The sequence below is a fragment of the Callorhinchus milii genome, unplaced genomic scaffold, assembly GCF_018977255.1.
Source record: "Callorhinchus milii isolate IMCB2004 unplaced genomic scaffold, IMCB_Cmil_1.0 Scaffold44, whole genome shotgun sequence".
Lineage (NCBI taxonomy): Eukaryota > Metazoa > Chordata > Chondrichthyes > Chimaeriformes > Callorhinchidae > Callorhinchus > Callorhinchus milii.
In genome coordinates this window covers 510,757-527,931 of record NW_024704785.1, presented here as the reverse complement: position 1 = coordinate 527,931, position 17,175 = coordinate 510,757, and the positions used below count along the sequence as shown (strand labels likewise).

The 17,175-nt window shown below is 39.2% G+C and overlaps 2 protein-coding genes across 8 annotated transcripts in view; both read right to left on the bottom strand.

Annotated features, from left to right (window-relative positions):
• Positions 1-17,175, bottom strand: part of LOC103187169 (actin binding LIM protein family, member 2) — a 159,918-nt gene that overhangs the window by 77,980 nt on the left and 64,763 nt on the right. For all 7 annotated transcript variants that reach the window (XM_042345385.1, XM_042345389.1, XM_007906553.2 and 4 more), the window contains exon 3: positions 8,229-8,412. In XM_042345385.1, coding sequence (XP_042201319.1) covers positions 8,229-8,412 — 184 coding nt within the window. The remainder of the gene's footprint in view (positions 1-8,228; positions 8,413-17,175) is intronic.
• LOC121851515 (importin subunit alpha-3-like) lies at positions 1,982-3,545 on the bottom strand. The gene has a single exon (XM_042345392.1). It carries the CDS (start codon positions 3,530-3,532, stop codon positions 1,982-1,984), a length of 1,551 nt encoding a protein of 516 aa, XP_042201326.1. The 5' UTR covers positions 3,533-3,545.

Sequence of the window (17,175 nt, the reverse complement as noted above, 5' to 3'; positions counted from 1 at the left end):
ATGTTGATGAAACTATTTGAAAAGAGAAGGGAGTTTATCGGGGTCCTGACCAACAGTAAGGCAAACACTGCTGTGCACAATTTGTCTGCTGCATTTCACCCACAAATATACAGTCAATTCACGATAGTATATTCTGTGAAGCACTTTGAGCCGTCTCAAAGACGTGAAAAATGCTATATCAAATGCAAGGATTATTATTATATAATGGAATGCAATGAATATTGACAACGTTCCTGAAAAATAAGTGCCCTTACACTTTTAGGCTGATAGACCAGAGAACTATTCAGGATTCAGAATAGGGGTCATTGCTTCTGTACTCAGAGAAACGAAGAGTTGCATTCACTTTCAAGTTGAATATCTATTTATTATGGATATCGGATACCTTCGACCGCTTCATTTGATTTCTTGTAAATGCTACCTTCCCTCACCGTGAAGTCTGGATTAATTTGCCTTTCTAGTATGGCATAACTTAAAATGACTGCTGGTTTAGAGTTAAGTCTCTGATACTGGTTGAAGGGTTGGCTGTTCTTGTCTCATTTGGTTACTGTAGTTTTGAGTTTTTAGTTCATGGTGGAGCAGGAACACTCTTTCCAAAAATGGGTTGTGTCACACTCAGTTCAGTCACTGGGAATATCTGTGGTGGAGCAGAAGCTGTATCTGCAGCACAAACTATTAGTGTAATTTTCCTGTATTATTGGCTGAGTTCCCTTTTTTAAATTATTCAATAGCAAATGAGACCGATGCTGCAATGATACCTTGGGATCAATTGCACAATTACAATGTCCCCTATCTATCAACCTTGTAAATTGACCACTTGGCAATGTCCCTTTATATAACCAATTGTTCACATGCCATCAGCACTGTCAGCTACTGGAAATGTGAGAATATTGTGGAAAACATAAAACCCCATAAATCCCATATTTGAAACATCCAAGGAAGCTACTTTTATTTGCCGAGTCAACAGAGTGAACAAGGAATACAGAGAGCAATAACATTTACCAACGCTTATAGAACCATGACTGGTATTCAGACACCCGGTGATCAATCAATTGTCTCAGCAAATAGTTGACGATCATAATGATTAGCTGTGAAAATGCAGAGGTACTTAAAATAGACTAAAATAAACCAATGGTGGCTATGTAAATGATAGGGAGTGAAAGTTAACCCAAAACAGGCTTTAAAGATACGCTGAAACAGCAGACCAAGAGGTCACATGTTCAGAGAGTTGTGAAGGACAGTTTTAGGGCAGCCAACAGGGAATGCACAGCCATGGACAGCCAGTGTGGTGCTGTATTGGGAATATGGTAGGGTTGGTATCCTGAAAGGTTGAGATCAAATTGACCCAATTCTTCATTCAAACCTCTCTTGTCAATTTAATTCTGACAAACTGAAATCCCTACTATTATTATCAACATCCTCTAATCTCCTTTATTTGCCTAAACTCTCCTTTTCAGTTTAAGATAGAGGTCAGTAGTATTTACCAATTAACGTTTCTAACATCTAATATATACTGCTCACAAACTGCAACTAAATACATTTGGGGCGCAGAGGCATGCTAGAAAATAGAAAATTCTGCATGCAATATTTTAATATTACTTAATTATAATTTAGTTATAATATTATAATCATGGCCTTGTGATAACCAATGACTACTTTTGATGTGATCATAGCTCCAGTGATAATCACATCTTGCTTTTCCCCCACTTTGGGTGCATATTTCAACCTTGAGCGTTACAAGTAATTATTGCAATTGAGGTTAAAGGAGTAAATTCTCTCACATACATTAATAATAAACAAAAGTCTGCTTTCTGTGGGTTTAATCGTTATCCTGGAGGAGCAAATCCAAGTTTGGATACATTTACATACAACTGTGCACACTTTGATTTAATCCTGCAGAGAAGTAAATTGTGATTGAGCACAATGTTTTGTGATGCTTGATTTCAATGCAGGACTCCCGAAACAATGCCTTGTATTTTTTCTTTTAGAATTGAGTGCCATTTTCTGGGTTGTCTGTTGAAGAACTGAAAACAGGTTTGTCATCTTGCATTGCTTCTGGGGCCGGGGTAGACTCTTCATTTTCATCTGATGTCAACTGATCAAGGATGTCATAGGCCATCCTATAGATATCCTCGTTTTCATGGAGTTGGAGCTGGTCAATCATTTGCAAACCTCCGCATTCTTCAATCTGGTGTGCTATGAGTTTCGTTTTATCGGTCGCTGTATTAAGGATGTTACTTATTCCCTCGAGTACCACTAAAATTATCTGTGGGTCCACCATTGTAAGCAGGCTACAGAATGGAAATATCACATTCTGGTGGACCAGATAATCAATCTGATCTTTTTGGCCAGAATTAGTTAGATTCGCTATCAGCCAAGCAGTTTCTTTCTGAACAGCAAAATCACTTTTGTCCATGAGATTTATAATGAGAGGAATAAGGTTAGCATTGATCACGGCTTCTTCTTGTTGCTGGTTCCCGGCAGTCACATTGGACAGAAACCATGCTGCGTCCTTATTGACTTTTGTGTTCGGATGAGTGAGTAATGCTTGGAAGTGAGAAAGAGCTCCACAATTCAGGACTACTTGTGCTTGCTCATCAGTGCCCGTTACAATATTTCCTGCGGCTCGCAATGCTCCAGTCTGAACACTGATATCCTGGTGGCTGAAAAGCGGCACCAAGTAAGGAACTACTCCTGAATCTATAATCATCTGGATTTGTTCATTATCACCATCTGTTATGTAGGAAAATATCAAAACCGTGTCTATCAAGATAGCAGTATCAGAGTGGTGGATAAGAGCACACAACTCTGGAAGGATTTCCTGTACAACATTTTGGGATAAGGAAGGGTCCTTCCGTCGGCAGATATTTAGAATTACCCATGTGACTGTGCGAACAAAACTGAGGGACTTGGAAGGGTTGATGCATGAAAGTAGCGGCTTTATCAACCCCAGGCCAATAATATAATCTCTAAATTTAGGCCCATCACTGATGATGTTGCCGATGGTCAGAAGCGCCTGTTCAGCAACTTCCTCATACGTGGAGTCCAGCAACTTCAGGACAGATGGGACCACATTTGCCGTAATCACAGCTTCTGTGTTTTCAGCGGGACCATAAGCTATGTTTGCTAAAGTCCACGCTGCCTCTAGCTGTAACACATGGTTGTTGTCCTGTTGTATAAAGTGCACCAGAATTGGAAAAAATCCAGATTTGGTTATATCTTGAATTGGTGGACCATAATTACTAGACATAAGTTCTCTGGCAGCTTTCAACCCACAGAGTTGAAGGTCTCGGTTATTGCTGGAAGTATTTCTTATGATTTCTTCTAGTGATGAGTTCTGGATTTTAAAGTCACTATCAAGCTCAGTATCTTCATCCCCTATTGGAACATTCCTTCGCTTTAAAAAGTGTTGGTCCCTTTTGATCTTTCTTAGTTCCACAACCAGCTCATTCTGTTGTCGTCTCACAGTCTCTAGATCACGCCCTTTTTTCTTGAAATTCCTTAGCCTTTGATTATCCAGTTTATTGTCTGCCATTTTCTTGCAGCTCGTTAGCGCCGATGGGTCGGTTTTAAAGAAAGACAAACAAATTAAAATGCCGTTAGGTTTTCTGTCCAATATTTCAAAAGCTTCTCTGGAATGGGTCACTCATTCTAACTTCTAAATGAAACAGAAGTGAATCACGACAATTTCAGAGATCATGATATTACTGCGAGGACTGTACAAATAACAAATATGAAGTGGTGTTAATTCAAAGGACTCCCTCCTACTTACTTGCCTATGGCTGAGACTAGACTGTCATCACCTCAGCATTATGACAACATCTAAATCAAGTCCCCCAACCAATCATACTTTATATTTCATCATAAGGATCGAGTTTTTCACTGCAACTCTTAGATTGGTTTGTGAAGGGCAAACCAATCAACCAGCTGGTAAACACTGCTCCTACTTAGTTAGAGCCTTTCAGTTTGGATGAGAAGATATCACAATTTCAAGACATCTTTCAAGACTAAAGAGCTCTAGCTTGTCCAATTACTGTTCATAGCTGATTTCTCTAATAATGGGGATCATCCTTGTTGTTCTCTTCTACACTGCCTGAATGTCATGGGAAGCCCCTTATATTGCAGTGACTAGAAATGTAATGCAGCACTCTTGGTTCAGCCTGATCAAAGCGCAATATAGCTTGAGAATGACATCTGGATATCTGACCTCTATTGATTTGGCAATATAGCCCACCATCAAGTTTGCCTCATATTATTTGAATATGGCGAGCGATGAGTTAACTAACATCTAGATCTTTTTCTTCATGGTTTGTATGTGTGTCAGACATCTGGCTTACAGAACCAGTAACCAAAAATCCTACAGCACCAGTAACCCAAAATGACTTACAGTAACCAAAAATCCTCTGGCACAATTTTTATTCCTGTAGCTGTTCTACTGAGTTTTGCTTTTGAATCTCTCGTGTCATAGTGTCACTGTTAATGACATTGAACGTGGTATTCCTGGTGTCTAATGTTTCTGTAAGGAGAGTAGGAAAATTTGCTTTTCTTTCAGATGAACAACCAATGAATGATGGATGGAATATCCTTAGGAAAAAGACTGTTTAGTGTACAATGGTGCCAATTTGCCAAGTTAGCAAGTCAGTGATTTTACCCATGTTTAATTGGACTCATAACAATATAAACAAAACTGCAATGATTCTATCCCATGGCACTATTGGAAAAGAGAAGGGAGTTTCTCCCAGTGTTCTGGCCAACAAATCCCCCAAATGAAATTGGCCACTCACTCAATGACTTGTTTATGGGACACTGCTGTGCACAAAACTGGCTGTCGCATTTCACACACAAACATACAGTAATTAATTCCACTTTACAGTATATCCTGTGAAGCACTTTGAGATGTCTCAATGATGTGATAAAGAACTATATCAAATGCAAGGATTATTATTGCTATAAAAAACACAACATAAAAATTTCACAAAACTGACAAAGTATACAAAGAGAGATTATATTTAGCAGTAGCGATACATTCAGTGTGCCCTGGGTGACATCACTGAAAAAATGACCTAACAAAGCATTTTTGAGCTGAGCTGATAATTCTGAATCACTGAGCCACACCAGGTGTCTGCTCAGTCTTGAAGTATATTTGTCCCAGAAAATGTTTTCAGCTGACAAAGACCAACCTCAATTAGGATCTTGTACTGCATGAAAATTGGTCGAAGCTGCTTTATTAAAAGCTATTTTAACAACAGCAACTTGCCTTTATAGAGTGCCCTTCACATAGGATTACATCTTGGAATGCTTGGTCACTAATGCAAGAGGCATTTTCTGACAAGAATCTAGCAAATAACAAAATATATTTGAGAAGTAGCAACCACCTGGGTCTAGAATTATTCTATTTACTTGACAGTTCATAGGGTAAATTTTGTAAATTTGGTATTTTGTAAATTGGAATTTGGTAAATTGGTGAATTTGGTTAAGCTGTTTTTTTTGTACTTCCCAAAAGAACTGGCTTCTGAATTAAGGTTATATTCAAGAATTTGTCAATTTCTTGACACTAGAATACTAAATAAATCGAATAAATCTTAGATCTGGGAAGAATTTCTCCCCCATTGTCTATTCCCATTTGTATTGGATATGTGTCATAAAATGGATGATTCCTTACATTTACCTTTACATTTGAGGCTTCCTCTCCCAATATAGCTTTTAATCTGAGGTGGAAGAACAGCTAAAGGACAGTCATGTCAATTGAGCAAATTTTGAATTCCATCAAATCTACTGCATGCTTTAGCAGCCATGTTTCAACGGATTCTAATAAATTGTGCATTTGAACTCCTGTCCACATCGGACAGAGCTCAGGACACCATCATTGTCTGGGGAAGTGTTCCAAATACAGGAGATGTTGCATAAATATTTCAAATTGGCTTCTGGAGGCCGCTTGGATTCATAGACCTCCAGCACTCCTGTGTTCCTGCCATAATCAAACAGATGTTTCAACCAGAAAATGTATCAAGGTTTTTCTTGGATGTTGCACTCACTGAGGCTATTTTTCTAATTCTGCCACTATTCTTGTCTCTGCTACACACATGTGGTACATTCCTCACTGTGGTAAACACAACAACAAAAAAACACTGAAGTAAACAAAAATAAAAAAAAACATAAACCCAATGCCATCAACTCCAAAACCAGTTTGTAATCTGATTCATTATAAACTTATTGTGAATACTCCCCTGATAGTTCAGTTGCATTGGTACTGCTATCTAATCTAACAATAATAATAATAACTGATATCTAATATGTGAGTTTTGCTAATCATATGTAAATATAGGAACACAATGCGAATTAAGAACTATTGGAAAGGAACACACAATTATTATTTTTTAATTTATTTAAAAAGTTAAAGGCATTTCTGATTCCCTCCGCACACATACTTGCTATTTTTTGATTAGACACGTGTCCGACACATGTGAAAACCCATCACCTTGCTTAAAACTATCCAAACCAATCCAATCCAAATGCCTACGTATTGTTGCCATATGTTGCAAATTATCCCCCACTGTTTATATGTCCAATTTAAATTCAGCCATGCTGTACCAGCTCTGGGAATATGCAGGAAACCAGCCAATCCACACCGGAAATCAGAGTGCACTTACCGTAACCACATGTCCTCAGAATACCCATGCTCTAAGGAAACCTCTAGCCTTATAATGGGGTCACTCTGCAAAGCAGCCAGGGTTTTACTCCAACCTCTCTGCTGAATACTGTGCGAGAATGTGGGATTGTGTGTTTGTGTATGTGTGTGCATCGAAGTGTACCCTGGTGCAGAGAAGATTGGGCACAGTGACACCCACTGTCCGCAATGGTCATTTGGGGGATTATACTGTTGGTTGGATGCACGGCTTGAACCTGTGGACCTTTCTACCAGCATGGATCAGCTTTTTCAAAATAAGAAGTCTGAACATATGAAGCAGTAAAATCTTGGCTGCTTTGCAGAGTGATCTAATTATAAGGGTAGAGGTTTGTGATCCTGAGATACGAGGGCTGGAGGTCACCATCTCAAGCTTCAGACTCTGGGACAGGGAAATGTTTCAATTCTTGGGCGTCTGCACAGGTGATCTAGTAACCTGCTGGAGACCTCAGGACACAGTGAGTGCAGGCTGACTGTATCTGGTAAAAGGGCATTGCAAGGTTATATCTTGGATATTCTGTGATTCTGTCTGCAGGCGTTTAATGCGCCAGAGAAATGGATTTTAATGCTGTTCTATTCTTGTTTCAAGGGCCTAAATAAGATGTAAGGCAGCTCTTGGCAAGAACGAGAAGGATATTATGTGCAGACACACAACAGTGGCATTTGAGGCTTTGTTACAGTAAATATAGGTCATGAAGCACTTATTCCCACTAAACGCCTGTCGTCAACATAACCCTCCTCTTTCTATGGTTCCTGGATTAATTCTACTTAGAATTTGTTTTGGACCCTTGCAAGTTGCTAAGCAACAGCATAGCATCTGTGAAGAAATGAACCTGTCAGTGGGATGGTCATACATAGGTTGAGTATTGCTGATTGTATTAGTACTGTGGGACCTACAATACAACAACAAATTGTGTTGTTATAGGGCCTTCACGCATGGTTTGTTCCTTATTCTTGAGAAGGAATTCCCTTTTCATTTTGCCCAAGGTAAGAACACCTTGAACACTTGGGCACTGCAGGTTGGGTGTGAGTTCAATCCAGGGAAAAATCACATTGAATTGAAACCAAAAAAAAGCCATTTGATTTCCATTTTAGATCATTGGAAACTGGTACAATACAATGAGTTCAAATCGTCATTTAATTCACAACATTGCAAAATTTAATTTGGAGAGAAGAAGACAGCAAAATGATCCTGGATGTGTCAGTGCAAATGTAAACTAAAGATCATGTTGTATAAAAGAGATAATTTTTTGCATTAATTGGGACCAGCTCTATACACAGATAATTGGTCATCAGGCAAAAAAATTGGCTATGATGCTAACCAAAAAGTTTTTCCGTCAGGAGCTACACCATACACGGTAGACCCTTACTGCACGCTTCACTCTCTCGGCCACTCATTTTGCCAATTATTTCTCTTCAACTCTCCGAGCACCTCTCAGAGCAACTTCAGCAACTGTGAAGGAGAGGGAGGGACCTATCACAATAAGGGTAATAAGCAAGTTCCCCTTTGCCATTCCCCATCATTTTATGCAGATGTTTTACTTACCTGCAAACAGCACACACAAAGCACTTTGGGTGGTAGGTCTTCCCCAAAGCTGACACCACCTCGCCCTCTATAAATTCATTGCAGCTGAAGCAACGTGTCCCATACAGTCTCTGATAGTCAGCGGTGCAGATATATTCCCCTCGCCTCACAAAAAATCCACCTTCGGCCAAGTCACATCCACACACTGGAGAGAAAAATAAACATAGAAAGAGGTCAATCCAAATCTCAAACCAGTCTTATATTGCCAGGTAAGTCCCAACGTTTTGATCTGGGTATATTTTTTCAATCCCATTTAAAATTTTGTTCACCTCAATGAGGTCCCTTCTGGATCGTCTTCCCTCAAGACTCAACTTGCCTAGTCATTGCTCATAGCTCATTCATTAGGGATCATCCACATTGCTTTCCTCTGTACCATCTCGAAGACCTAGGCAACCCCATTATTTTGTGGTGATTAAAACTGTTTGCAGTATTCAGGGTGCAGTCTATACCACCTGAGAACGACGTCTGGGGATCTAAACTCGACTGATTTAGTAATATAGCCCAGCATCCTGTTTGCCTTGTTTACTGTTGCCTCACATTGTTTTGAGATAGTGAACTTCACAGTAAAGGCTGTGAAGCGCTTTGAGACATCTTTGTGATGTGAAACAGGATATCTGATAGAGGTAAGGCCAACACATCTACCAGATGATAGAAATGTAAGTAGCTAAATGAGCAAATTTAATAACCGTTGGTGGTAGCAATTCCTCCTGCTACCAACAATCTGAAAATCATATTCTTTGTACAAAAGCATTATACAAAGAAGGCTGTTGTGGAAAATCTTATTTCCAATTAATCAGAGGCACAATGGACTGGTATAATGGAGTGCATAATACTGAGGATTTTCTTTCCTTTAAACTAGCAGTTCAAAACGTGATATTGGTTTTATATTTAATATTGATTAGGGCAGTAATGTGGAATCAGTGGCATTAATGTGGAAACATTGGTATAGAAACATAAACATTTTCAGGACAAAAGGAGACCATTGTGTGTTTTTACAAAGAATACACAGCACAGAAACAGACCACTTGGCCCATCCAGTCTGTGCCAGTGTTTGTACTCCACACAGGTTGTCACCTTCTATTCCTCTCTCCTTCATGTGAAGTACTAACTTCCTCTTGAATTCAACTATCACTTCAGGCAAAGATGTTAATCCCACTTTCCCCATATCCCTTGATCTCTTTATTTTTTGGGTGCTTATTTAGTTTCCTTTTAAATGATCCAGTCTTATGAAATCTACCCTAAAGACCTTCTGGGGGAAGAAGTTCCTTTTAACTTGTCCCCCAATATTTATACTAACAATCCTGAGACTGTTCCCTCATCACAATTTCTCCAACTGAAGGATGTTGTTTTTCTCTATTTTGTTCAACCCCATTAGTTTTTAAACACCTCTTTCATATCCTCTCTTAATCTCCCCTGTTCCCTTGAAAACAATCCTCAAATTAGTCATCCTCGTTTCATATGTCAATTGGCATCAACCTCGTGAATTTCTATTGTACCCTCTATAAATCTAAGAGTGAACAAACTAAAAGTGAACAAGTTATTCCAAATGGGATGTACCAATATCTGATACAATTCCAACATGTTTGGGTTGAGGAGAAAATTAAGAAAGCAAGAGTAAAAGACCTTCTCCGTTGAGAAAGAAATGATAGACGAGTAACAAATAAATGTGCAATTTTGTTTTTAAACATATTATTCTTGAGTTACAAAAATATTTACAATGACACAACTAGTAACAAACCTCAGCTATCAAGTATTCCAATTTTACAATTCAGAAATGAGGATAGTGGGAGCTGAATTAATGGAATGCTGTATTGGATTAGTACAGAACAAAGACCCTTTTTGTTATTTACTAGAACTGAAAAGGCTGGTTGCACACAGCAATTAATTCCATTGCTGTGCTTTACTTTGACATCCTATCTCCAACAGTATGTTAAATTCCTCTATTAGATGAACTTAGCAATAAAAAACACTTACCAAATAATGCATGTTAAAAATATCAACACCAATCTGTCCCATAATTTACTCAAAACAATTTATGCTGGTGTCCAGCTTCTTCAAACAAATGCTTGTCAGTGGCAACATTTTGTTTAGTTACAAAAAATAGTTCCCAAGTACTGCATGTCAAAATGGTAATTGACATACACAACTGGAGGTGCTTAACTGTATCACACTGCTGAGCAGAATGAAGTTTGATGGTGTAACATACGCACTTCATCAACATTAATGCTGCCACAAGACATGATTTATTGGAAACTATTCCTCACATTTATCCCCCTACACAGCTTTTTTCACTGGCAGCTGATTGCTGGTAATAGCAAGAAAGATGTTTTTTCAGAAACCAGTTTTACAGCTTTAATGCCTGGTGAGGGAATCTGATTATACACCCACTGACAACGAGTAAGGGGTTAAATTCTTGGGGTGGAATGGGCAATCATGCCAATAATAAATCTGTCAATTATCTATGCAGGTCATTTTCCTCTTAAAATTAAAATTAAAGATTAAAATATGTAAATGACCGAGCTTTGGGCTATTTGGATGTAATATATTAGAATTATATGGTCTACCTTGAGTTGGCCCTATCTCCAGTCTCACTTTCTAAATGGATTGGTACTTCCGCAAACTTGGCAGCAATGTTACACTTCAGTCCCTTGGACGCCAATTGCTTATGGTCAGCATTGATGGAAGAGGAAATGCAATCTAGGATTAGTCCAAGAGTAATATCTTGGCATATTGTTAAATTATACTGTAAAATATGTTGGCTGAAATTATGTACCTCACTGTAAATAATTTTCACAATTTCTGCTAAGTCATGGCATGATCTGCTCTGCTTGTGTCAGAGATTTGTTTTAATGAGTCTGCTGGCTTCATGTACTCACCAGATGTTGGCAAATTTCAGCCTTTTGAAAGCATTTGTGAGATTAGATAATAAATCTATCGATACTAGAAAACAAAAGATCAACTATAATAAATTGGACAATCTATTGTCAGCACCCACTGACATTTATCCTCTTCTCATTAATTAGGTCATGCATCCATCAAGTAATAACTGGTGGCACTGAATTATTTTTAATGGCAATGCTGCAAAAGAGCACATCTCCAGGTAATAAAGCTAATTTGCAATGATATCACTGTACAGCATATTGAAAATATGTTTTTTTTAAAAAATCAGAAACACATTGAGAAATTTTATTTAACAATTATTTCTTTTGCAGGAAAGAACGACTTATAAAATCAGCAGGACCAGTTTTACAATGTGAAGTATCATGTATGTTTTCACTGAGAAGAGGGTCTTTTCTTTGAGATTGGTGGTCGTGTACTGGTGAATTATTTCCTATTTTGCACTTCAGAGATTTACACTCGAGCCCCAGCAGTTATTGACATACTTAACACGTCAATCCCCATTTCCACCACACCCAACAGCGCAGTGATTCCTTAGCCATCTGCTATTCTATTCTGGCTGCAGAATTTCCGGGCAATGAACTCCAAAGTATTTTCTCAATGTAGTTGCAACCAAGATGTCATAGATATTAATCCTCAGTGTGAACATCATGTATCATTCAGAGCACTGGTCATCAGTATCACTGTATACCAAATGTAGGTGCAAAGTCTGTATTAAATAATCATTTCAAATTAATGGTATATATTTTTAAATGTATCATAATGTAAAACAATTTCAGATTTTAAGTAATCCAATATTATAGTTCAGGTAATGAGCAGAACAAGCAAAGTTTTGATCTTGCAGTTTATAATAATACCGGGATCACATTAATGCCTTTCTTTATTCCAAGATAACCATTATTCTCAACAAATTATAATTTGAAGATAACCAAAGTTCACCTTGCAATATAAATTATCCTATGTAAAAGGAAACAAAATTTTCAGAAACTACAAGGAATTTTCAGCATGATTATTGCACAGATTACATTCTTTAACTGTTATATACCTGCTAAGAAAATATTGTTAACCCTACGTTCTCCTCAATGGAAAAAAAAACAATGTTAGTCCTATACAGTCTGGTTTAGCATTTGAAACATCAGTTTCCAATCATTGATTTAAACAACAAAGAAATATCAATCAGCTCTGTAACATTTTCCTTGCTAGCATTTCTGGCATTCGCTAAACATATTAGCTTGTCTGTGACTATCTCCAACCACCCCCTTAACTACCAATGTTTTGACTCTCACTCTATCTCTGTAAAGCACTTTCAAGCATTCTTCTACAAGAAAAGCTGTTCATAAGTACAAGTTGTTCTTTCTCTATTTGTGCAATGACAAGTAGTTTCTTTGAGATAGTGGGGAACAGTGGAGGGTGTTGAAAACATACAATACAATCCTTATAGAAACAATACATTCATCTATGAGATTTATTTTGAGAGTATCTTCACGCCTATAAGAGCTCGCACATTTTCCTCTCACTGACTCTGCCTTATGGTCACATCTCCTGTTCCTGAAATAGCGGAGCAAGGCTGGCCAGCAACAGTCTTGTCCAGGAGCCCCAGTCATGGTGTCAGGATGAGTCCTCCATGCTCGGGCCCCGACACCTGACTGTTCAGCGCTTTGGGAAGTCCTCCCAACATGAAAGGCGCTCTATAAATGTTATTTTGTTGTTGTTGTTGTAGGAGAAAAAAGGGCTGAGATCCTACAGGGAGAGTGTTAGAAGCTACGGAATAAGCTAAAGAGTAGGACTCAAAGGTGGTTATCTCTGAGTTACTCCCAGTCCCTTGTGCAAGTGAGTGTCAAAATGGCAGGATCAAACACATGAATACATAGCTGGAGAAATGGTGCAGGCTTCTGGGTCATTGAGACCAGTTCTGGGGCAGGTTGCACCTGTACAAGGTTCATGGGTTACACCTGAACAGGGCTCAGACCAATGTCCTCGCAGGGAGGTTAACTCGTGCTGTGGGGAGGGTTTAAACTAATTTCGAGAGGGGAAGGGAATCAAGATGTAGCATTAGAGAGGACAAACAAGTTACAGAGAGGGCTGGGAGAGACAAATAGCATTGTAATCAGAAATAATTCAGAAAAAGGAGGCATTAGATGGGGGAGAAATGCAGAGCAGATTAAGTTAGTCATGAAGGGCATGTGCGTAAATGCACAGAGTGTGACAAATAAGATTGGTGAGCTGCAGACTCAAGTTGCCACATGGGGTTATGATGTAGTATCAATAACGGAGACCTGACTCAAACAAGGGCAGGAATGGGAGCTGAATATTCCTGGCTACAATATATTCAGGAGGGATAGGGAAGGAAAAAAGGAGGGGGTTGGCAATATTGATTAAAGACTTGGTTACGGCCCTGGAAAGGGACGATGTGCTAGAGGGTCCAAACGAGAATCGATTTGGTTAGAGTTAAGGAGCAGAAAAGGATCTGTTACTCTGTTAGGTGTATACCATAGATCACCAAATAGTGGGAAGGCGATAGACGAGCAAATCTGCAAGCAGATTTCAGAAAGATGCAAAACCGTTAGAGTAAGGAAAAGGAACAATCAAAGGTGAAGATACTCAACTGGAAGTGAGTCAAGAAGGGACCTAGCCAAAGTGATCTGGAAAGAAAGGTTGGCAGGTAAAACAGCTAACGGGCAATGGGAAACCTTCAAGGAGGAGATAGTTCGTGGACAGAACAAATACATTCCCACAAAGGGGAAAGGTAGTGCATCCAAACCTCCCTGGGTGAATAAGGAAATTGGGATTAAAATAAAACAGAAAAAGGAAGCTTATGATAAATGTCAGGTCCAAAATACAGAAGATAATCAAACAGAATGTACAAAATACAGAGGAGAACTGAAAAAGGAAATAGAAGGGCAAAGAGATTGTATGAGAAAAGATTAGTGGATAACATAAAAGCCTAAGGTATTTTATAAGCATATAAAGAATAAAATATTAGTCAAAGATAGGGTGGGTCCAATTAGGGACCAACAAGGAAATCTTCTTGTGGAGGCAGAGGACATGGCTGACATACTGAATAAGTACTTTGCATCTGTCTTCACAAAAGAAGAGGATGTAGCCAATGCCACAGTATCGGAGAAGAGGGTAGAGAAATTGGATAAGATAAGAATAAACCGAGAGCAGGTATTAAAAATGTTGTCGGTGCTCAAGGTAGATAAGTCACCCGATCCGGACAGGATGAATCCTAGGTTACTGAGGGAATTGAAGGTCGAAATAATGGAAACTCTGGACACAATCTTTCAATCTTCCTTGGACACTGGGGTGGTGCCAGAGGACTGGAGGGTTTCAAATGTTACTCCCCTGTACAAAAAGGGGCAGAAGTATAAACCTGGAAACCACAGGCCAGTCAGCCTGATGTCAGTAGTGGGGAAATTTCTGGAGACTATAATCCAGGACAAAATAAATTTTCACTTAGAAAAATATGGGTTAATAAAGGACAGCCAACATGGATTTGTTAAAGGCATATCATGTCTAACAAACTTGATAGAGTTTTTCGATGAGGTACTGGAGAGGGTGGATGAAGGTAGTGCAGTTGATGTAGTTTATGTGGATTTTCAAAAGGTGTTTGATAAAGTGACACATAAGAGACTTGTAAGCAAAATAGAAGCCCACGGTATTAAAGGGACAGTGGCAGCATGGATACAGACCTGGCTGGGAGACAGAAAGCTGAACATGGTGGTGAACGGTTGTTTTTCTGACTGGAGGGAAATTTTCAGTGGTGTCCCCCAGTGATCAGTATTGGGACCACTGCTATTTTTGATCTATATAAATGACCTGGACCTGTGTATGGGGAGTACAATATCCAAGTTTGCAGATGATACTAAGCTAGAAAAAGTAGTAAACAGTGAGGAGGATAGTAGCAGATTGCAAATGGACATAGACAGACTGGTAAAATGGGCAGACACGTAGCTGAAGTTTAATGTGGAGAAATGCAAATTGATGCATTTTGGGAGGAAGAATGAGGAGAGGCAATATAAGCTGATGGTACAATCTTAAAGGGGTTGAAGGAACAGAGAGACATGGGGGTTCATATAAGTAAATCTTTGAAGGTGGCAGGACAGGTGGATAAAGCTGTTAAGCAAAGCATACGGGATACTTGGCTTTATAAATAGGGGCATAGAATACAAAAGTCAGGAAGTTTTGATGAACCTTTTATAAAACACTGGTTAGGCCTCAGCTAGAGTGCTGTGTTCAGGTCTGGGCACCACACTTTAGGAAGGATGTCAAGGCATTGGAGAGGATGCAAAGGAGATTTACCAGCATGATACCAGGAATGAGGGACTTCAGGAGAGGCTATAGAAGCTAGGATTATTCTCCTTGGAGCAGAGAAGATTAAGAGGAGACTCAATAGAAGTTTTCAAACTTATGAGGGGATTCGATAGGGTGAACAGGGAGAAACTATTTCCATGTGGCGGGTCGGTTGGTAACCCAAGGGCACCAATTTAAAATAGTTGTTAAAAGAAAGAGAGGGGAGGTGAGGAGAATTTTTTTTTACACTGCGAGTTGTTTGGATCTGGAATGCATTACCTGAAAGGGAAGCTGATTCGATAACGGCTTTTAAGAGAGAAGTAGATAATTATTTGGGGTGGACAAGTTTGCAGGGTTATGGGGAGAGACCGGGGACGTGGGATTGAATTGGATAGCTCTTTTCAAAGAGCCAGCACAGACACGATGGGCCGAATGGCCTCCTTGTGTGCTGTATAATTCAATGATTGTATGTTATGGAGATTAATGCACTAACCACATGTGTACGCTGCAGTGTACAGTAACTGAAACCTTTCCAGCACATGTCATTTTCAGTTTGTGCTGAGTCAGATGATCTCAAATCAGGCAACAGTAATGAGGGGGCTGGAAGGGGAACGGGCTACAAATAGTTGTAGTGACCTTGAGCTGCTGTGGGGGGGAGAGAATAAAAATCAGTCAAGTTTCTACTCCTGATTGCGAGTCAGATACAGGAGTCCTGCTCAGCCTCTCCATAGGTAAGAAGTGGGGTAAAGAAGGCAAAATAAAATTAAGAAAGCTATACTATAATGGCAATCAGCCATTGCAAAAGGAATTAATAAAACAACAATCAAACAATCAATCTAATGACACGTTCATAGCTGAAGATATATAGAGCACACAATTTTCCAAACTCCGATTTGTATTTGCCACACACAAAGCGTCAAAACAAATGAGACCTACTCCGTATGGCAAGTTCCCGTTGATGTCAAGTTGAATGCATCCTGTCACAAGCTGATGGCAGACTCAAAACCATATTCCAACACATTCCTATTCCTGATATCTCTCCCCTTCCTCCTTTTCTTCCTCCAAGTTACATTCTTAGGTGAAAGATAAAATTCCATTATTTCTAAATCAAATATCTGTACTGTCTAATGAGAGACATATATAACGCATGGGCATTTAGATATGCAACACACAAAGGAGGATAGATGATTACTCTGTGTAACCACTATTTGCAAGATGCCTCCACAAATCCACCCACACAGATTCAATTACAAGGTCTGAAAACCTCGCAGTGGCTTTCAGGATAGACGTGATTTAATTCAGCAAACTCATGTCAACAATGACGCCAGTGACTGCTATTAATAGACTTCATCCATCTTGTTCACCACCATCTTTCCACATCTTTAGTTCCATTCAAGTAGGGAATCAAACCCAACTACATTTATACATAAAAAAAATCCCCTCCCTTCCCTTCCTAGTTGTTGTTGTTCAAAATTTGGGCACTGTGCTCAAACTCTTCATTCAATACTACAGCAGTACCGCCAATGCACACTATTTACCAGCTAAATCAACATAGATTGCCAGTGACACCTGTCTGGCAAGCTTCCCGCTGCTAGTCCACGATTTGTCCACTTCACAACCCATTTCAGTGAACAGGTCTTCCTCACACTACGTTCTTTAACTGCTTAAGAGGCAAAGCTCACCCACCCTATGCCATGCCCCAGAAAATCAAGTAACA

Coding starts and splice junctions, on each gene's coding strand:
- LOC121851515 (XM_042345392.1), bottom strand. CDS start 3,532: ATGGCAGACAATAAACTGGATAATCAAAGGCTAAGGAATTTCAAGAAA.